Source organism: Falco rusticolus, chromosome 7, assembly GCF_015220075.1.
Source record: "Falco rusticolus isolate bFalRus1 chromosome 7, bFalRus1.pri, whole genome shotgun sequence".
Taxonomy (NCBI): domain Eukaryota; kingdom Metazoa; phylum Chordata; class Aves; order Falconiformes; family Falconidae; genus Falco; species Falco rusticolus.
In genome coordinates, this window is record NC_051193.1 from 32,415,449 (window position 1) to 32,436,269 (window position 20,821).

The window sequence follows — 20,821 nt, forward strand, 5'->3', positions numbered from 1 at the left end:
CATCACAGGTCCTCTGTGGCATCATCGCTAGACTTCCTCAGCCTCCCTTGGTGAATTAGATATAAACCATGCACGTGCCTAAACACACACAGTAACTTTGGTGCCAGAACAGCCCTAAGAGGACAGGCGCACGTGCAGGGCAGGAAGGAAAGACAAACAGATTTCCAGGATGTGAGATAAAAGCAGCTTCGCTGGGAGCTCCCTTGCCTGCCTCCCTGAGGAGGGATGCCACGGTGCTCAGAGCCAGGCTGGGCTATATTTGATTTCAATAATACTTACAGTCTCCACTGCTCTCAGGCCGCTTCTCAGAGTGTTTATTTCTTTCTCCAGCTCAGTCATGCTGTTGGAAATGGCAGGATGTTAATTTTCAGCCTTCCCCAGCAAATTCTACAGCTCTCCAACCAACTCGACCATGTTTTTCCACTGAAAAGACCCCGGCGCTGCACACATGGCTTCCTGTTTGCAGAGCAGCATGTCTCAAGCAGCAAATCGGGCTGACAGCCTCTAAGCTAGGACAGCTGCCCATCTCAAAGTGGCTGCAATTGCTTGTTTTAAAGCAAAATGCTTTTCTGTGTTTTTAATCAAAGGGACTGGGCAGGCTTAGCAAGCTCAGCAGCCTCCAGGCCTCTTCAAGCAAAAGGAGAGCTCAGGAGAGAGCTTTGCTGGGCAGAGATTTCTCTTCCCCTCTCCAGGGCCATCAGAAAATCTGCTGCTTGTCCCAGCGCACAGCAGAGAGTTTTTCAGGGTACCATGGTTAGGTGAATGCCATGCAAAGCACCCTTCCTAGCAGTAAGACTTTCATAAAGGGAGACAACCCAAATATAGAGAAATAAAAATAAATCATCACATCTGGCACTGACTTTGTTTACACAAGGCTCAAGCCCCCGATGAGCTTCGAGTTCAAGTGCTTACGGGTTTCTACCACTACATCTAAGGGGAAGCTTTCTCACAAAGACTCGATGACCACAGGCTTGACACCTTTCCAGGGGTGTCTGTCCTAGGGCTGGGGTCCCTGGAAATGCTGATGTTGGGTCATGGGGCAAGTGTTCCTGGCAGGTTTAGTCTGGGAAAAAGCAGTTTTGGGAGCCCTGTGCTCCAGCAGTTCATTACTAGCAGTGGGATTGACAGAGGCGGCAAGTTTGCTTCACAGCTGCAGGGCTGGGGGGAATTTAGGGTTTTCCAGAGCTTTAGAAACTTTTTGGTTTCACTCTAGATTGGACCAAGCCCAAATATGACATATGGTATCCAGTTTAGAGCAAAATGATAAAGTTTCGGAGGGGGGGACACGTCTCTGCAGACTCTTTCTTTCCCATACGTGTAGCTGTACATACGTGTAGCTGCAGATGCAAGAGCATGAGCAAGCTGGAGCCTGCGCCGGTGAGGAGCATGCCCTGCTCCACCATGTTCTCAGCTGATGCCTATCAGCGCAGCTGCCACACACTTCTCACACGCCAAGATTTGTCCTGTCACTTTGTTTAATCCCTATGGCTGACAATTATTTTACACTTTAGACACCAGGATGCTTGCTTTGCACATTATGGATCTTCTGCGGGGAAGGCACTATTGCTACAAGAGCACTTTGAAACTTGAAAGACCCTCGAGCTGCCATAAGCTCCGTGCGTATTTGCCATCCTGTCTGAAGAGGTGCAGTTTCAGGCCCTTTTCGTGTCCACGGCTCGGAGGAACGGGTGCTGACTGCAGAAACGTGTGATCTTTGCTGCTCAGGTCCTTGAAGCAGCAAAGCCCATAAGCTCCCACTGAACTTTAAAACCGAAACAGAGTCTCATTGATTTCAGAGGGACTTCAGCACATACTTGAGGGCTTTGCAGTGCAACAGCAGATTCCTCCTGCGCTTAAAAGTTCAGCGTGTGTTTAAAGGCTTTGCCGAACTGGGGGCCTCCGCCAGCAAAGAGACAGTGGCAGCCTGCTCCGAACCAGTCAGTGGGCAGTGGGCAGGGATTAAAAGCTCATTGCAAACATCAGAAGCTCCATGTTGGTGGTGAAACGAGTGCCAGGCAGGACCTGGAGGCAGGTGAGCCCCTTGCACTACCACTGCCTGGTCCTGCCCGCAAAGCCTCCCTGCCACACGCAGATAAACAGCTGCCCTTTATCTGCAGCCACACCACAACCGCTTCCTCCCGGATTACTTAACATACCATTAGAAATTAATTAAATGCTTCTGCGGTGAGATAACAACAGGAAACGGCTGCTCCAAGCAGCTCTCCTCCCTCGTGGTGGGAGACTCGCAGGCCTTTGCTGCAAGGGCTGAGATTTAAAGCCACGAGGCAATGTTTGCTTCTGTATCCTGGGCTGCTCTCGGGCCAGCGTGGCCACAGCACTGGGCCCAGACCGGCAGCCAGGATCCAGCTGGGAGTGCGAGCAGGGGAGGGTGACATGGAAAGATAGGCTGAAGAGATGGGAAAGGAGCTCTCGGTACTCCCTAAGCGCCACTTAAATCCCTGCTTACTTGACTTTGGCTGCCTGCGGGATGTCTCGCAGCTCCTCGTGCAGGCGGAGCACTTTGGGATATTTCTTTTCAACGATAGTGATGAGATAGTGCAGAAGGGTGATGTTCCTAGGAGAGAGGAATGATGAGGTTGGCATGGTGGCCCCATGGGGACCTGAGAGCTCAGTTAAAAATCCTGGTTATACCCTAACCCTCGTAATGAATGATTTTGGGATTTCTGCAAGGATGCTACTTGCTGCCTGCCTGGGGACATGGGATGGGTCTGTCCCACACACACACAGCCACAGCACAGAGCAGTCTGGTCCCTGCAAGCAAGGACCCTCCACCACAGGGACTCAGGGAAGGTGACTTGAACATCACTGTTTCTGTTCTCCATTGTCTTTACTGATGGATGAGACCCGGCAGGTTTGAGACCTGACCCAGCTCCTCTCTGTGCATGGAGCTTGGTGGGGAAAAGCAAACCAGGCAATGGCTGCAGCAGCTTGAGGGGGCTGCAGAGGGGGTTCCCACGGAGAGGAGCCCCTGGGACCTCTCCTCTGGTCACTGCGCCACAGCATGATGGCTCTTGACTTCTCAAAGTAGGGAGAAAAGGATCTGGAGGATGATCCTCCTAATCAGCCTTTGCTGCTGTTTAGTCAGCCCAGGAAGGAAAGCCTCCATCAATCCCCATGCTGATCTGCAGCTCAGCTTCCCTTGAAATCTGTCCTGCTCAAAAAATGGGTGCTTGCATCATCGGATGCTCCAGATGGGGCAGCAGGAAGGAGGGGACCGCTCCCACCTACCCACATCCCAGAGGCAACACTAATGGCCCCTCTGTTCCCTCAACATCCCTGGGGCCTGTGGATACTGCTGAGGACGAGGGCAGGGGCTGCTCACTTGTCAATGCTGGACTTGGTGTCCGCGATCTTGTTGAGGCTGGAGATCTTAAATCCGAAAGCGTTGCCCCTCTGGCCCTTGTTCATGTAGTTCCCGAACGCCAGGACCACCTCCAGCAGCTGCTGGAGGCTGCTGCTCTGCAGCACTGCCTTGGAGCCAGCACGGATGGCTGAAAGCAGAAAGGTGTGGGACATTACCCCTTGCCACCACAGCACACTGCTCCCCTTGCAGCAACCTCTTCAGTACCCCCATGCGCAAAGACCAACAACCAACTCCCTCCCCCTGCGTCACTGCAGCCTCCATGCGGACCAGCCTTGCCCAGGCATGGAGAGATGCTCTTCCTACGAGTGCTCCCTGTGCCCGCACAGAGCACCTTGGCAGGTCCCATCACTTGCCTTCCACCTTGGGTTTGACTTCTGCAACTCTCTCTGCAAACTTCTTCTTGAAGTAAAGGGACTGCAGCCTTTGCTGATAATGGTTTATCCTGGAAAAAAAAGAAAACAACAGAGGTGCGGGCTGAGCTTTGCTTGCTCCGGGCAGAGTGCAGTTGCTCTGCTGCTCACAGCTGCGCTCACAAGGCATACTTAAGCCACGGTGATTAAAAAATAATGACCCCATTTCTCCCCGAAACTATGCTGGGATGGGAAAAAATGACAACTGAAGCTACAGCTGTCCTGGGGTGGATCCACGTGGGCTCTTAAGCACATGCTTAAGCCTATCCTTAACTCAGCAGGTTCAACAAGTACATTTTTACAACCTATTGCTATGAACAAACAGTTCTTTTACAACCACTCCTTAGCAAAGATGCTGATGAAGTCTGGGGTCCCAATGGTTTTGTGATGAACTGCAGCTGGATACAGGCACGTCAACCACCAGCACTAATGAAACTGGGGCTTCAGATCCTCAACACAATAGCCTGGGCTGGAAAGCCACCGACACAGCCCAATCCAGCCCTTTTCCAGGCAAGTCAGGGATGGCTCTGCTCATGTCAGTTGTATTTAGGCTAAACAAGATCTCACTTGTACCCAAATGGCAGTCTGATTTGAGTCATTTGGACCAAGGACCCACGGGAGATGCGCTCACAGACAAGGCCATGGGTTGTGCTGTTGTTGTGCTAATCAGAGGTGACACAGACATCACACTCAGTTACAGACCACAGGGCAAATTAAAAAGCTGTGCTGGAAATCAAGGAGAATATTTGCATTGGCACATTGTGCTTTTGAAAAGATGAAGGCATGGGAGCAGCACTTGGGCAAGAGACTGTGAAGAGGAAAGGTGACCTGTGATAGGAAAGCTAATTCTGAGCATCTTCCAGCCCTGAGGCCTCAGGTCTGAACTTTGCAGTTCCGTCCTGCCTGTTTTTGACACTCAGCAAGTACACGGTGCATCACCCCAGTGTTCATTGGCACATTTCTCTGGGAGGACAGGAGCGTTTCTATTTTTGATCTCCCAGTACAGTCTCAGATTGTAAAACTCACTGACTTTGCAAACAAGTGACTTGCTTGAAGTTCAGCTAAGAAATTCAAAGAGCTCAATACTCAGTTGGACTTCAATAAAGAGCTCAAGGTTTTAAACCAGTACCTCTAGAGGATGTGCATGCAAAAGACAAGGTTGTTCCACCCTGAATTCTAAGTCTTAAATGATTGCTACCAAAAGCAGGAAGAAACGGCATTTCCTTTCTGTCTCATATATTCTCAGGAGCCCCAGGGACGAGCCATGCCTGAGGTGAGGAGTGAGATTCATCTACACAGCAGGGCAAAATTTACGTACGTCAGTCTTGAGTATTCGTTAGGATACGTTCATGTGAAGGGGAAAGGAGCATCGTGTTATCATTCAAACAGTGCCTCCCACCTGGGCCATGATGCAGATGACGCAGTCTTCTGCACAGTTGTGCCAGACTGAGCTTTTCTCCCCTGAATGAGGGGAATGTGTCGAGACATGACCTGGGAAACCAACAGCTCTCTAGAGGATCCATCTCCCCATCCCTCCCTGCTGCTCTGTCAAGCTGCTTCTTGTCTGGAATGCACAACCCTGATTTTAGAAGCATAGTGTCACAAGCGATCCAGAGTGGGAGCACCTTGCTTGGCCTCCAGTCTGTTTGGCCCACTCATTTTTCTGATGTGAAAAACAGTAAGCAGGGCTTATTTCCCAACCAGGCTCCACAAAACAGCCACCTCACAACCAGCCTGTGCAGCCACTGGTCCAAACAGGTCTCCTGGGCCACCAACCTGCTCATTTCAAAGAGGAACCGGTCAGCCTTGGCCATGCGATCCAGCTCGTGCTTATGCTCTTCCAGTAGGTCAATGTCACCCTTTTCAGGAACAAACTTCAGGAGCTAAAAAAAGGAAAGCACACTGGTGGACATGAGGTCCATGTACAGTTTTTCAGAAGTAAAACAGTGATTTATTTGTTTGTATCTACCACCTTTTCAGCATGTACAGACAGTGACCCCAAGGCACCTGTGAAATAAGTGTTATTGCTGTCCCTGTGACCTTCCTCCCATTACACATTAGTGTCTCTTGCTTCTGCCCTGCCATCACTCTGGTTTTATGACACACGTACTGTGTCTGCTCCAAGGATGTTTTGACATCACCTCTGCCAGAGGAGATGTCAGGGCCTCTTGCTGCAACTCTACCTATTTGCAGATGGAAACTTTGTGTACTGAATCCTCCCACATCCCTGCTGAAGGTGTAATCACCAGCTCAGCTTTAAGGACAGGTGAATAAAATGCTTTCAAAAGGATTTAGATGAATTGAAAACTGGTATTGCCTTTTAAAGGATTGTACAAATGCTGAACAAATTTCAAAAATAACCCCCCACTGAGCATGAACTTCAAGCCACAGCCACAAAATAGGCAACTGGCTCGGCCTCGGGGTCCCAGGGCAGACCTAGGCACAGGCATGGCACGTGGAGGCCATGCTGCTCCCAGCACCGATGCTACAACCGAGCTGCTTTCCTGCTGCTCCAGCCCACTGGGGTGGTTTTTCAACATGTGGTTGGTAAATAATCTGGGGCCCTGACACACTTCTTAAAGCCATGGTTTGGTCCCGAGCACCTTGCACAGCATGGCCTCAACATAAGGAAACCATGGAGGAGCATGAGACACATTGCCCACCTGCTCCAGCATGTCTTTTGGGAGGTCCTCCTGCTCGTCCATTGTCAAAATTGCTCGTTTGATCTCCTCATTCGAGAGCTTCAGCCTGGGAGGTGGAGGGGAAGGAGAATTATCCTCAGCCCAGCAACCGGGCAAGGTTCAGGAGCATTTCCATATGCACCCATGCAACAAGCTTAACCCCCAGCCAGCAGCAGCAGCACAAATTACACTATACAGTGTTATGAAGAAGAACGTAAGAGAAATGCAGTAGGACCGTGCTCTGCCAAGGCACAGCACAAAGCAGCCCTGGCCCTGCTGTGAACAGGAGGGCCAATCCCCTCTCCCTGCACTGCAGCTGTTGCCCCCTATTTTATAGTATTTTATGTAAGTATTGTACATAGTATCTCATACACCTATTAAAAATATATAACTTTTATCTGTAAATCTTGCCCATAGCAATGCTACTCCTGCAGTGCCAGCATCCCCAAAGGCCATGGAGCCAGCGGGGATCATGCTCCCTGTCTGCAGCACAGTCCAGCCCAGGCTCAGGACCACAGCTCAGCACTGCTCCTGAACCCATTGCCACAACCCCCAAGGAAAATCTGGCCAATTTCTGTTGCTCTTCTTGGATCTGAACGTTGCCTACCTCACTCTTTCCACCCACCATTATTTGGAGTGTCCCTCCAGGGAAAAAAAAGAGAAAGAAAACCAAAATTTGGGGAGTGGGTGCTCAGCATCCCAGGAAATACTTCAGCCCTTTTTTTTGGAGGGGTGTGGATTCAATGTTCTTCAAAGTGTAAAAGGCTGGAAACCAGCAACCCCCACCACCCCACCACCCCGCCTTTTTCTTCTCCTACTTCACATAACATGAATTGAAGACATAGGCTCAAATTGGAGATTTCTAAAACCACAGACCACTGTATCATAGCAAGCAGCAGCAGGATGGTGTTCCCTGGAAGTGGCCCGTTCAACAGCAGCCTGCATCAAACTGAGGCAATAGACAGAAAGACGCCCTCAGCCTCTCCTGGGCTTGAGCAGCCATTAACAACAGTTTACTATGTCTGCAGTACCCCCCGTGACTGCTCCCTGCAAGGACTTTGATTACAAACCCACACCTATTTTTGTTCATGTTTTCGCATTGCAGAAAATAATCTAAATGCAAAAGAAGGAAAGTCCAGAAACTCCTACAATTCCATTTGCCAACATCCTATCTCTTGCCCAGCTTGCAGTGATGGTTAAAGCCATTACAATAAATACAGTTGGGGGAAAAAAAAAACCCAACGAAATCCTCTGTACTTGCATGCAGGGAAAAGTCACACAGCTGAAAAGACCTGTTCATGGGCTTTGAGGAAACCCATAGCCCCAGTCCTGGTGATCAGGGCTGCCAAAGGATGCTGAAATACTGGATGCGGCTCGAAGGAATGAACTGAAACCAGAAACACACCCTACAGCGGCATGTGAGACCTTGGAAGTCAACCCGATCAGCAGACCAAAAAGAAGATTGGGAACAGAGTTGATCACTCTAATTAATTAAATAAGGAGGGTATTTGTCATCCTGGCATCTCTTCAGGGAGCAGGCTGAGACTGCGGAGCTGGCTTTTGGAAGGTGAAGCTAAGGCAAGGAGGGTGCTGCACTCTAAGACCACAGTAGCAAGGGCTTGGTTTAGCTTGAAACCTTTTGCTCAAGACTGGAAGTGAAGGATTAGCTTTATTGAGGTAGGTCAATCTTACAGAGCTGGCAAGTATCTGTTCCTTACAAGCCTGTCTCTTGTCCTGCACCTGGTCCTCTCTCACCTCCTGCTCCAGGGAGCCCCCAGGAGAGGGGTTGTTAAATGAGGAGTGAGTTAAAATCTCACCTCAGCCAGGGGAGGAAGCTCACAGATTGTGCTGAGCAGCAGCCAGAACAATTGCTAGGGTTGCTGTACAAGAAGCAAACCCAGGATCCGTGGAAAATGTCCCCTCCACAGCTTGTGGTGATGAGCAGCCATGTCCCCAGCACACCCTACCTGTCGTGCACGAGAGCACAGGATGGACACAACCTGAGGTGGGATATGAAGCTGCAGAAGGACTCCTTTTACACCCGAGCAGTGACATGAAAGCTCAGACTGCCAACAAATGTCACACCAGTCCCCAACATGGTGAAAAGCAGACACTGGCTAGGTTTGGATATTTGGGGGCATCCCTGGGAGGCAAAAATACTCCTGGGAGAAGGGGGTGGGTAGGCAGCAGCTACCCCTCATCCAAAGCGAACACCTAAAGCACACACTTTACGGTGATTGTCTCCAGGCGGGTGGTGAAAGATGAGAGTGACTTTTGTAAGCCCTGCTCATTAAAAGCAAAGTAAACAATAAAATATATTTAAAAAGAAAGAGGTCGAGAAAACTTTTCTCAGGAATCATCAAAACCCAGTGCCAAGAACAAGAGCCTGCCCCAGCATCAGCAGAGAGCAAGTGCAGGGCGCCAGAAGAAAACAGCTTCTCAGACAATTTGATGGGAAAGGGGCCAGTGAAAGCTAGAAGCTTATCTATAACCACAATAATTATCATTGTTGGCAGCAGCTGTTGAACGTGAGCTGTCTGAGAGGAAGGGGGTCACAGGACTTGCTGTCACAGGGATTTAAAGCCAGCAGCCCGCCGACGCGAAGTGACAGCTCGCCAGCCTGACAAGCACGGGGCTATTTTGCGCGGCTTTTGTAGAATCCTGCAGAGGACGTAATAAGTGTGAAGGGGAAAAATGAATTCCACTGAGAAAGGGACGCGCCCTCTTGAAAAGCCACATTCATTTGAGAAATATGCTTCACGCCGCCTTGCTGGAGAAAGGAATCAAACAAGCCATTCACCGCTAGCACAGGCAGAAAGCAACGGAGCAAGGGCTTGATTTGCATCTTGCAGAATGCAGCACTAAAAATACACACATGTACAGAGGGAGAAAAAACAAGGACATGGTCAGTTCACAGAGGAAGATCCGATAATGCACTGACATTGGCAAAGCATTCTCCAAAAAAAAAGAAGAAAAAACCCAAGTGTTAAAAATATTCTTGTGTTGCATTACAAGCTGGAGGAAAATCCAGTGATCTCACTGTGCAGTAATTTCTCCCAAAGCAAGGGAAACAGGCAAAAAAATAAATCTACAGAGAGAGATAAAGTATCTCACTGGCCGTAATCTTTCCACGCTGCAAGCCAGACAATGCCTGGTGAGCTTACAAATGTCTGGGCTAAATCAGGGGCCGAGCTTGCAGGTCCTTTTGCATGTGAAAGTTTGCTTGTCCCCACGATGGCTGCGTGAGCGAGGCAGGAGAGCAGCAGCCTGACTGCAGTGAGCCACCCTGCAAGACCAGTCCCTTTGCAACACTGGGACCAGGGACCCGTAGCTCTGCCCAGCTTAGGGACTGGTGGCTGGGGTGGGCAGAGATGGAAGGGTTTGCCCAAGGTTGCATGGAGTCTGGTGGAGATGCAGGGGCTGGTCCTGAGCCCACCAGCATGATGCTTGGGCTTCATCCCAACACTGCCCTTCCTTTTAGCTGCTTGGCATCAAGAGTAAATCGCCCAAAGGGGGTTTGGGGAGAGAAACTCTATTGCAGTCCCTTGCAGAAATGGGGGAAGGAGCAGATTTGGTTGCTGCTGTAATGCTAGAGAAATGCCCTGCTGGGGTGGCCCCTCTGCCCTTGCATCGCTGGGAGCACCACGGGACAAACCCCAGAGCACCTCCAAAGCAGTGGCCAGCCCCTGATGCTGTGGGATGTGCCCGGGAAAAGCCATATGAGAGTCCTGGGGGCCACCCTGCAGGGCTGATCCGATCCCACTTCTCCCTTAGGAAATGACCCAAAGGGGAGGGCAGGCAGGTAGCGGCCTCTGTTGTCCCCCTTTTGTGCGATTAATTACTGGTGACTTGTTTCCAGCCATCACTTTCTTGGAAGAGAAAGGTTTGCTGGTGAAATGAAATTAAGACCTTTGCTCAGTAAGACACACAAGACGCCTTTGAAGTTAAGTGCTTGGGTAGCTCCCCTTCCCACTGAAGGGGCTATTTGTGCGCTTAACTTTAAACTGTATACTTAAACTTCTGCCTGAATCACACCTAAACTAACTCTGACTACGCTCAGCCTAAGTATGCCAGAGAGCAGCCCTGCCAGTGTCCCGAATCCCATCGTTTTACTTGCTAATAGGTGGCTGCCACAGACATACTCATTTGCCTGCTGCTTTAAACTCTGCTTTTATCATCATCCTTTTTATTTGGACTGCTAGGAAGTATGAAACTCCCCAGAAGCAACCCAGAGCAGAGACAGCCATAAACACAGCAATTTTACCACCAAACATTGCAGCACATGGCTCACCGCACCTGTTGCTCCTGCTGCCCATGGGGCTGCGGACCACCTCTAGAAGAGCTTGAAGAAGCACCAGGGACTGCAAGCTACCTACCCGGAGGGTTTTTTTCTTTTGCAGACATCAGCCTCCGCATACTTTCTAGGGAAGGAAACCAGCCAGGCTGCCAAGGCGAGGCACTGGCACCGCCAACCCCTGGTCTGGGAAAACGCAGAATTTGGGCACCGCGGCTGCAAGCCCAACTGCCAGCAATGCAACTCCATCCTGGCCAGTCCTGGGTGGCACAAAAGCTTCTGCACTTCCAGGCAGCAGAGTGAATATTTCTGAATGGAGCTAGATTTTACTGTTCTTGGGATGACTTTTTTTTCTGGGTGAGTCAGAAACAAGTGGCATTTTCTGCTGCTGTTTGGTGTTGGTTTTTTTTCTAAGTAGCTATGCTGATGGCTCATCCTTTCAGACCCCTGCAGCTTGGCTTTTCCTTTCTCAGGAATCAGTCTTAGTGGTGTAGTTTATCTTACCAAAAAAGGCCCTTTTTATCCTCTTGGCAGCCATCTGGGGATGGGATTAAATTGCTGGTAGCAGTGCTGAGCCTGCCTGGCAAGGGGCACGTGGGAGGCTGTCACCTGAGCAGGGCTGGGCAGCTGTAAGAGGGAGACATCCCCTTCCCGACATCCAGATGTGGCACAGGACACCTGTGCAGGCAGCCAGGCCCTGGCTGGGTTACACCGCCGCTCCCCCCCCACCCTGCCAATGCCCAGCGCCTTCCCCAGTCTAACAGAGACCCTCTTCAACCGCTGTCGAAAAGCAAACAAAACCCCGGCTGAGGTAGATAAGAGGTGAAATCAAGCCCCTTCCCATCCCCTATAAAGGCTCACTGGGTGCCCCAGCCCCTCTGGGGCTTTCCAGGGACACCTAATTGCCACATACCCACTTAAATCACATTTCCACACCCCTCCCCATGCCACCTCACCGTGCACGGTAAGGCTATAGCTGTGTTCAGGTGTCGCTGGCTCTCCTCCCTCGCTGGCTCCTGTCATTAAACTCCCCCCAGGGATGAGAAGCCCTCCCCAGCCCAGGGCAGGGTATCAAACATCCCCTCGCTCCCTGGTGGGTGAGAAGGCATTAACCGTACCTGGAGAGGAGGATATTGCAATTCTGAGCTCTCCGGCCGTCTATGACTGAAAGCTCCTTGACTTTATGCCGGGAACTCAAAGTGTCATCGATAGCATCTTCCTTCTACAAAAAAATAAAGGAAAAAAGAACCCAACAAAACAAAAGCCTGGAGAAAAGCCGTGGAGGAGCAAAGACATTTAGTACTCTCAGCACATAGCAGCATGATACACAGCGGGCCCCCATTAATCAGGAGTGTCACCATGGGTTACGGGTAAAACCCATTGCCTGTAACTGAAACACAGTAAGTCATTTCATAAACCAGAGCTGGCTTTGAAGCCTCTGGTTAGAAATGTAAATATTTTCTCAGACAGGGAAGATTTAAAAATCTGCAAACACACAGGCGCTGCTGAATAAATAAAGCCGGGCTTTCTTAGCATACGTATTTGTGATACTTCATTAAATCCTCACATGAAATATTTCATTTACGGGCTGCTGCACACACTCAGCATCACTCTTGGTCTTCACCCCCACTCCAAACATCTGCAATCACCCCTCATGCATCAGTCCTCCCGAGCAAGCTAGCCAACATGAGCTACCAGACATGCAAATGCAACCTGCAGCATTTGCTGCTCTTTCGGTGGAATTCTCTCAAAATAAGGGATTTGAAAGCAGGAATTGGCGTGACATAAGTACCTACATCTCCTAAGCAGCTTAAATATATTACCTTCAAATGAGTAATAATACATCAAATTGTAGTTGTGGGCAAATGGGCAGATCTACATAACAGCAATTTTGCAGAGTTGTCTAAAGGGTTCATCTTGTCTCCAGTTTTAATTTACTATATTGCATATTCTAGTAAGGTTAATCAATTAAAAGCCAGCTATTCAATCCTGGAAGGAACACAACCCAGAGCTGCAAGGTCCCACACACTACAGATCTGCACTATATGTCTGCGAGTGTAGGGGACCTGGCACACAGCCACTGCGCCGGTTGTGACTAAGCACACAAGTTCCCATTTTTTACTGTTCTTGTTTGACTGAAAAAAAACCCCCACCAGCTATAACAAGTGGGAAGCTTCCAGGACAGGTGGCGTAGAGTGAAGGCTGTGGCAAGTGAAGGAAGGTGAGCCCCAAGTCACCTACCACCAGCTGCCCCGCTCATGTGTCTTGTCTGCTCTGACCGTGATGAAATAGAGAGCTTCAACCCACAGGTAGGAGTTTATTTATTTCCATCTTCTGAAAAGCGAAAACACTCGGGGTAGGCGCTTCTCTGTGTTAAGCTGGATCTGAAAATTCAACCCCTGGACCCTGGCTTTGGCATCAGGCCAGACAGCAGAGAGGGCAGCTTCTTGCATACCAGCCACCCCCAGCATCGACTCTGAAGCTGCTCCTCCTGGTGATCACTGGACCTCTGATTTAATCCCCTCTTTGCCGCACATTAATCCCCCACAGCAGCACGTGCATCCCCCACGTCCCCAGCCCCGCACTCGCCCTGCCCTCACCACTCATAGGCACTGGGCTCCTGAGGATGCTCGCTTACCTGTCTGGAGTTACCATTCACAAAGAAGTCCTACAGCCATAGCAGAAGCGTGGAAAAAGGCAGTAAAAACACATGCGGTTCAGTGAACTCGGCAAAACCAAAAGGAATCAAAGCACAGACAAGGGGAGGGTGCAGCCCAGGGGGCTTGGCAGTCCAGGGAGGCACTCGGGGTCTGGCAGCGCTGAAACAGGGGGGATGCACATGAAAATGTGGTGAGGATTAATGATGGGAGAGGGAGAGGCGGCTCCCTGAATGCGTCGGGCCAAGGTGCTGGTGTGCAAGGAGGTGAGGAGAGGATGAGGGGCGAGGCGGGAGGATGCTGGCCAAGCCCTGCCACTGCTCTGTGCGGGAGCCGGCAAGCGCTGGCCCAAAGGACAGCAGTGCTCAGCCTGCCGCGCTGGGGAAGAAAATTGCTACTTTTTGCAAATCTGAGGGACTGAAATGCCGACGTGACTGCCAGGAAAAACAGGGCTTTCAAGTGGAAATAATGAGAAGCTCATCCTGGAGCAAATGTGGCCACAGCAAAACTTTACCATTTACCATGGCAACACATTTCCCCTTTGATTCTCCTCCGACAGGGACAACCCCCATTCTCCAGGGCTCGGCAGCCTGGCTGAAAGCCACCCTGATGACCCACCAGCACCAAGCTCCTCCAAAGACCTGGTTGTCTTGCTGGGCTCTCTCCACCAGACTGGAAGCATGTGCAGCAAAGCTGGCACCACACACATGTGCGTACACACACACACACACACACACGAGGGTTTTCTCTCCTTGTGCCCTGGGCTGCGTTTTATTACTTTTTTTTGTGCTTGGCTCAAGAGACCATCCAGCACCTCCACGATGGGGAGGAAGGTTTCAAAGGTGCAAAAATGGTGCATTTTATTATTTTTTATTTTAAAAATGAAGGCAGGCAGTGAGCAGAAGAGGTAGGTGGGTCCAAACGCAGTTGGTTTACAAGGGCGCTTCCCCCAGCCCTTCCGTGCCGAGCCAGCTGATGGCCCACATGCCTGGTTTGAGCTGGTCATCATCACTGCTGCCTTTTTAAAGGAAACCTTGTTTATATAGGTTTTTCCCTGACTGGCTTCTGAGGCTGGATCAGCCCAGGACCAACACGTGGCTCTGGGCAGGAGGATGGGAGCTCTGGGCAGTTAGGTGCCACTGAACACCCAGGGCTGCAGGACTGGCACCCACTGGGGGCTGAGCTGTGCTAATCGCAAACCCTGTGGCTAAAAACCAATGTGTCAGGCTTTTCTTGAGCCCACAGAAAGTCCAAGAAGCAGAACAACATGTGCCAGAAGGCAAAGAAACATCAGCCAAGAAAAGGAGTGACCAACCCTTTTTTCACCAGAGGGATGGGTGCCCATGGGGTGTGGTACAGGCACCCTGGCACGGCACGGAGCGGTTCCCCAAGGCTGTGTTGTACTCGTCTGTGTAGAAATATGTGTCGAAGAGCTGCCACCACCATCCTCAGAAGCAGAGCTCTGGCAATGCCACCCTACCAGGGGCTTTGCAAGGAGTAGCTTTAAATCTGCTGTCACTGTCCCCACAAACATTTCCCTCCTCTGTTGTCCTTGGTCCCTGCGCTGGTCACTCACTTGCATGAAGCAGCTGGAGGCTTTTCTTCTTGCATCCTTTCCTGGGAGATGAATTCTTTCCCAGCTCACTGCTAAGCCCCCAGTTCAACAACATACATTTTTTTCTACTTGGCCCTGGCTTTTATACATCACTCACCATGGCAGGACCTGCCCTGGCCATGTCACTGCCACTTACCAACATTGCTCCCAGCCTCTGCCCCCTTGCAGGCTCTTAAAGATCTGAAAGAGGCGCAGACCCCTAATGTAGCACATGTAAGCCCTGATGGCCCTAGACCTGCTTTTCTCCATCATCACATGCATGTCTTTAAGCAGCTACCCCTAGTCCTGCTGGGGCCTCATCCCCAGCCTGAAACACAGAGCTCCTGTTGCTTTTTTTGTTATATGTAGTAAGGCTGGTAAATGCTGACGTTAGGTACAGCTGTGGGGCTGAGCTCTCCTCTGGGGACAGGGACATCTGCAGAGCCTCAGCAGGAAGGATGGGGAGTACATGTGCCCTCCTGATAGCTCAGGGCAAGCGCTCATGCTTTGCCTAGCATTGGGCAGGGATGCTTCCAGGCTGAGCCCCAGGAAGCCCAGAAGGCTCCTGTCTTCCCAGCATGGAAAGGGCCTTTCCCCAGAGCTGCACAGCTCATTTTGCACAGCCTGCGTTTACCTCTCAGCCTGCGACATGGGAAAAACATTTAAAGATGCTTAAAATTAAGTACATCAATAACTCTTGGGTCTGTGCACTACTGAGGGATTCCTGGGTACTATGGCAATAAAACCAGACAAACCCCATCAACAGCAGCCCCACAACAGCCCCTTGCGGGGGGCTCAGAGAGCTCTCTGCACCACGCTCACCTCTGCCCCCAAACCCTGCTGGGCCACCAGCCACAGTGATGCTCCACTCAGCCACATGGTTTCGGAGCCTGAATTTGCTTGGGGCATGGGCAGGCAGCCCCTGATGTCCCAGGTCCTGTGGACATCGTGTCTCAGGACAAGTGACAGGTGCAATCATGGAGCAAGTAATTTTCAGCCAAGGGCTCAAGACAGGGAGCAGGGAGAAAACCCTGCTCCTCCCCTGCTTGCTCGGGACAGAAACCAGCTTTCACTACAGCTTGAAAACACGGCGAGTTATTAAGGCATTAGTTCATTGTCCTTCCTTGCAGGGACAGGCCATTCACATGGAGCTCCCTCAGCCCTGCACCATGTCCAAAGTGCCCTGTGGTGTGCACGTGTCATCTCACAGAGCGCATCGAACCCTGCGCACTGGTGCGTGCACAGCAGCTGTCTGCAGAGCTGTGCTGCCCGCAACGCTGGGGCACACAGCCAGGCACCCCCTTCCCATGCCGGGACTCCAAGTGGGGGCACCCTGGGGACTCACAGGTGAGCAATCACACACCCTCAGGTCCAGGGGGATGTGTCCTATCACTTGACTCACACAAAACAGTGCTACTGTGCCACCGGGGTGAGCCACAAGGAACTTGTGCATTATGCTCCCAAGGGTGGCTCCAGCCCCAGCAGCATCTCATAGGTGGGATTTCACCTCTTCTTTCCAAGTCTCCCTTCCAGATGCTCTCGCAGCATCTTCTGCCAGTCCCACCCCAGTCCACGGTGCCCACATTCAGCTCCCTTTTGGTCCTCAGCCCATCTAGGGCGAAAGCCCGTGTCACAGCTCTCCTTGCAGCACATCCCCCTTCTTGCTGGCCCTGAACTTATCCAGCCGTTTCACCCAGCAGGACCTCAGCCAAGCCAAATTATTTTTAAATTCCTGCCTGGCAATAATCTGCAGCATGCCAGGTGATTCACAGACTCAGGCAGGCAAGCCAGAGGGCAAACCATCCTGCTGACACCCTAGTTTTCTGTCCTTGCTCCCTTTCTATTTCCAGTTCTTGTCTTCAGATGTGCCCTTCAGTAGGCATGAGTCAAGCTCCAAAAACGCTGGGGGAAAGAGCCAGCACCATGGTCGCCTATTCCCAACACACACCAGGGTAGTACATACTTCTGGTAGGTTACTGTTGATATTTGCTCTGCTCTAATCCACCCTGATCTTTCCCTCAATTAGCCTCTGGAAGAGATTAAACTCTCATGTTGCCTAAGGAGCTTAATGTGTTGGGTCCACTCCTTCCCGGCACCGTCTCTCCGCCTGAGCCTGGCAAGAGCGAGACAAACTGTTCTCTCCTCCCAGCAACACAGCCAGACGTTCAGCAGGTGAACACGCTTTTTCAGCCTCTCCCTTTGTTTTTCCTCCTGCCTCCTTGAAAAACTCATTGCTTTTGCCCATTGTGGTCCTGCCTGGGGTAAAATAAGTGTCTAATTTTCTTCGTATGCTTTGATGCCTTCCAAACCGGGGCCATATTGCTTGAGCAGGAGATTAAAAAGCAGAGACTTTTGCCTGCAGTGTCATTATTTTGGTTTGGGATTTGCTTTTTTGTTCAAAGCTCACATTTTGCTCTGGGCACACTACAAAAATAAAAGAAGAGATCCACCCATGGTAGATGTGGGCAAAACTTAGTCCTTCTTGGCCAGAGAGGGATAGAAATTTTCCACCCAATATGGAGACATGAAGCAGTTGCTGTTAAGAGCAATCCAAAAATTACCCAACTGTGGCCACATCTGGGGGCTATTTTCATACATTCCCTATTTCTTTTTTTTGTTTGTTTGTTTTGGTGATCCATCTTCATGACACACGTGGTCAGGTGTGTGGGCAGGGGCGAAATCAGGCACACGAAGCTGTGAACGGCCACTTCAGTGCAAAGGCACTGGCATGTGGATGAGAGGATGAAGCAGATCGAGTTGATCTGGCAAACGTGGCATTGGTATGAATGACAGGCGATGTGTTTTGAGACCACAAACGAAACCACGCAATCTTGTAACAGCAGTGCCTTGCCCAGATCCCCGCGTGCACCCTGGGCCAGCCATTACCTGCTGTCTTTGGTAGGCAGAGAACGTCCTTTCCAGGTCTTCGAGGTCCAGGATTTTGAACACTTTTGCGTCATCTATGTCAGTCCACACGGTGCCTGCCAGCTTGCTCTGCAAGACAGTGGGAGCACTGCAGGTTGGGGGTCCCCTGCCCACCTGCCCTTACATCACTGGGTGGCCATCTGGCACCTCCAGTTTCACTGCCCAAACTATTGCCTGGCTTACCTCTGGCAGCTTGGACCAGTTGAAGGACTTGAGGGCATTCGTTGGCTGTGGGATGCTCTTCTTCTTGAGGGCCAAGCCCAGAGGTGCTCCGGGGGGAGGCATCACCCCATCCAGGGGTGGGGGGCCAGGTGGGGGTGGGGGGCCACCTGGAGGGGGTGGAGGTGGGGGAGGCGGTGGGGGACAGCCCCCGGGAGGCAGTGGTGGTGGTGGTGGAGGGGGAAGAAGGGATCCAGGAGCTGGAGAAGGCAAAGGGCCACCAGGAGCTCCTGGTGGCAAGGGAGGTCCTCCGGGGCCAGCAGCACAGATCGCCCTCTAGGAGTGAAAGAGAGAGGGGACCAGTCATACAGAACTGGGGGAAACCACCCAAGAAACATCCCCGTGCCGATTTTTCATTTTTTTTGGCCAAATTTAAGCAGCATAGGAAGCACTCAAAGGTTTCAGCACTCCTGACTGAGATCCAATGCAGCTGGAGAGGCAAAATCACCCCATCAGCAGGGACGGACATCTTGGTAGCCCTCCCAGCAAGCACCTTTCTCAGCCCCCTACGCAGCTCAGCCGCCAGAAATCACCCCATGGTGTCTGCAGGGGGTTTGGGACCAGGCCTCAATGGGGAGGAGGTTTAGGGCCTCACCCTGCTCATCTCATGGAGTTGTGCCGTGAGGTCTGCCACCTGCTGCTTGACCTGCTTGTGCTCGCTGGACTCCTTCTCCAGTTTCTCCTTCATCTTGTTCAGTGTCTGCATCATTTCTTCCTTCTCCTGGGCCTTGGCATCGCACTCCCGCTCCTTCTTCTCCAGCTTCTGCTGAAGCTCGGTGTGCTCTGAAACAGACCCAGGAGACCACTTTTGGGTGACAAACACTCCCTTTTGGTGAACGGCAGCATGCCTGGGGGCAAACCCCCACGCTGCCCTGCAGAGAGCTGTGCAGTTAAGAAAAGGGAGCGTGTGCTGTGCCTTAATACCCTGGCCAGGGCCTCCCCATGAAAAAATGACTTTCTGCTTTGCCCGCTTCCCTTGTAAGCCCCACGGCACGGTATTATCTCAGCCACTCCTTAAAGCCTGCAGAATCCATCCAGCTAAGTACATGTATATGTTAGCTGTTTAGCTTACCGTGTGCACTAAGGTTAGAATTAACACTGTGTATCTCCCCATCACTCACCTTTTCGCATTTTTTCTGCTTGTTCTTTCCACTGTTTCACTTCATTTTCATTGACTAACCTAAAATGAAAAGATATGTAGCATGTGAGACAATCCTATCCCAGTAAACAAGCAACCATCATCAGCAAGAAACAGGATTGAGCAAGCCTGGGCAGTGGGATTTAAGGTTCCCAAACTGGTATTTCTAACGATTCTGTATTCTGCCTCCCCCCCTCCCCCCCCAATAGGGTTTTGTGGTCTGGGATGCAGTGCTTTCTCAACAGCTCCAGGGGTGCCTGCTTGTCCAACTGAGGAGCAGAAACATCACTGGGTGACACTACGTGACGAATAAAGAACAGTGACAGCAGCAGTCAGGGAAAATAGCTCACTGAGGGCACAGAAGCTTAATTCACCTGCACAGTGCAGGTCAAAGCGATGCCAACCTGGCAGGAGTAACCCCCAGCCCTGGCCCTCTCGCCTGCTGGTGCAGGAGGCAGCAAAGGCACGGCAGCCCGTGTCGGTGCAGCAAAGGCACGGCAGCCCGTGTCGGTGCAGCAAAGGCACGGCAGCCCGTGTCGGTGCAGCAAAGGCACGGCAGCCCGTGTCGGTGCTGCTCAGCAGCCAGCCCTGGGAAAGGTGGGCAAGCACTTACATTCGGACAACGTTTTTAATATTGAAGTTTTCCAGGGGAGTGGCGTCAGGGTCCTGCCCTTTGTCACTCTGGATGACAATCTGCTGCACGATCCTGTCAAGCAGCAGCCAGTACTGGACAGTGTTGCCACTTCTTTTATCTGGAGGCAAAGAAGGGGAGAGACTGAGAGGAGCAGCAGGGAGGTTGCTGCCGCTCAGGTAGGAGATGTGGGCTAGCAAGCCCCCAGCAGCTGCAGGTTTCCTTGGCTCCCCCGGGACTCACAAGGCATTTGGAGACAGTGGTGCAGGATAGACATAAAGTGCGGGTATGCCTCGGTGTGCGTCAGCCTCTTCCTCGTCAGCTCAAACATCTGAGTCGCACTTTTGGTGTCAATGTGGACCTGTGGACAAGAGCGAAGCAAGGTCAGGCCACTGGACTGGTGATGACACCGCTTGTTTCCCAAGTCTCAGTTCCAAACTCTTCCAGCCTCCAGTCCTTATCGGCGGCTAAAGGAGAAGAGGGATGAAGCAGGCTGTAGGATGGAGGTTGCAACAGAGCAGGGCAACAGGAGACAGATTTCCAACCTCCAAATTATATCCAAAGACTGCACTCATCCCAGGACATGTAGGCGCTTTTAAAAGGAACCGTGACATTGAGTGTCGGTGTCTGCATCAGCAATGTTCGTACTCACCAGCTCAAATCTTTTGGCAAATTCCAGTTCGTCTTCGTTTCTAAGCATTTCAAAAAAATCTAAGTGCCTGAGGAAAGAAAGGGGGGGAAAAAAGACTGTTAAAAGCAGATACAAATGTGACAATTCATAAATTGCAGGCAACCAGTCTGGCAACAGCCCAGAGACAAGCAGAAGTTCAAACATCAACTAGATCTTCAGTCGCGAGATCCCAGTCATTACAGCCTGTCCAAGGAGC

General features: G+C 51.3%; 1 protein-coding gene across 3 annotated transcripts in view; it reads right to left on the bottom strand.

Annotated features, from left to right (window-relative positions):
* The window catches only part of DAAM1 (dishevelled associated activator of morphogenesis 1), a 98,928-nt gene that overhangs the window by 6,674 nt on the left and 71,433 nt on the right, over positions 1 to 20,821 (bottom strand). For 2 of the 3 annotated variants that reach the window (XM_037394704.1, XM_037394705.1), the window contains exons 10-24: positions 20,587 to 20,653; positions 20,178 to 20,295; positions 19,917 to 20,055; positions 19,287 to 19,345; positions 18,761 to 18,948; positions 18,130 to 18,441; positions 17,908 to 18,015; positions 13,409 to 13,438; positions 11,889 to 11,992; positions 6,459 to 6,543; positions 5,572 to 5,678; positions 3,739 to 3,827; positions 3,344 to 3,512; positions 2,468 to 2,575; positions 280 to 340 (exon numbers count right to left, since the gene is read on the bottom strand). In XM_037394704.1, the coding sequence (XP_037250601.1) occupies positions 280 to 340; positions 2,468 to 2,575; positions 3,344 to 3,512; positions 3,739 to 3,827; positions 5,572 to 5,678; positions 6,459 to 6,543; positions 11,889 to 11,992; positions 13,409 to 13,438; positions 17,908 to 18,015; positions 18,130 to 18,441; positions 18,761 to 18,948; positions 19,287 to 19,345; positions 19,917 to 20,055; positions 20,178 to 20,295; positions 20,587 to 20,653 (1,744 nt within the window). The remainder of the gene's footprint in view (positions 1 to 279; positions 341 to 2,467; positions 2,576 to 3,343; positions 3,513 to 3,738; positions 3,828 to 5,571; positions 5,679 to 6,458; positions 6,544 to 11,888; positions 11,993 to 13,408; positions 13,439 to 17,907; positions 18,016 to 18,129; positions 18,442 to 18,760; positions 18,949 to 19,286; positions 19,346 to 19,916; positions 20,056 to 20,177; positions 20,296 to 20,586; positions 20,654 to 20,821) is intronic. The other variant, XM_037394706.1, reaches the window with a different exon arrangement.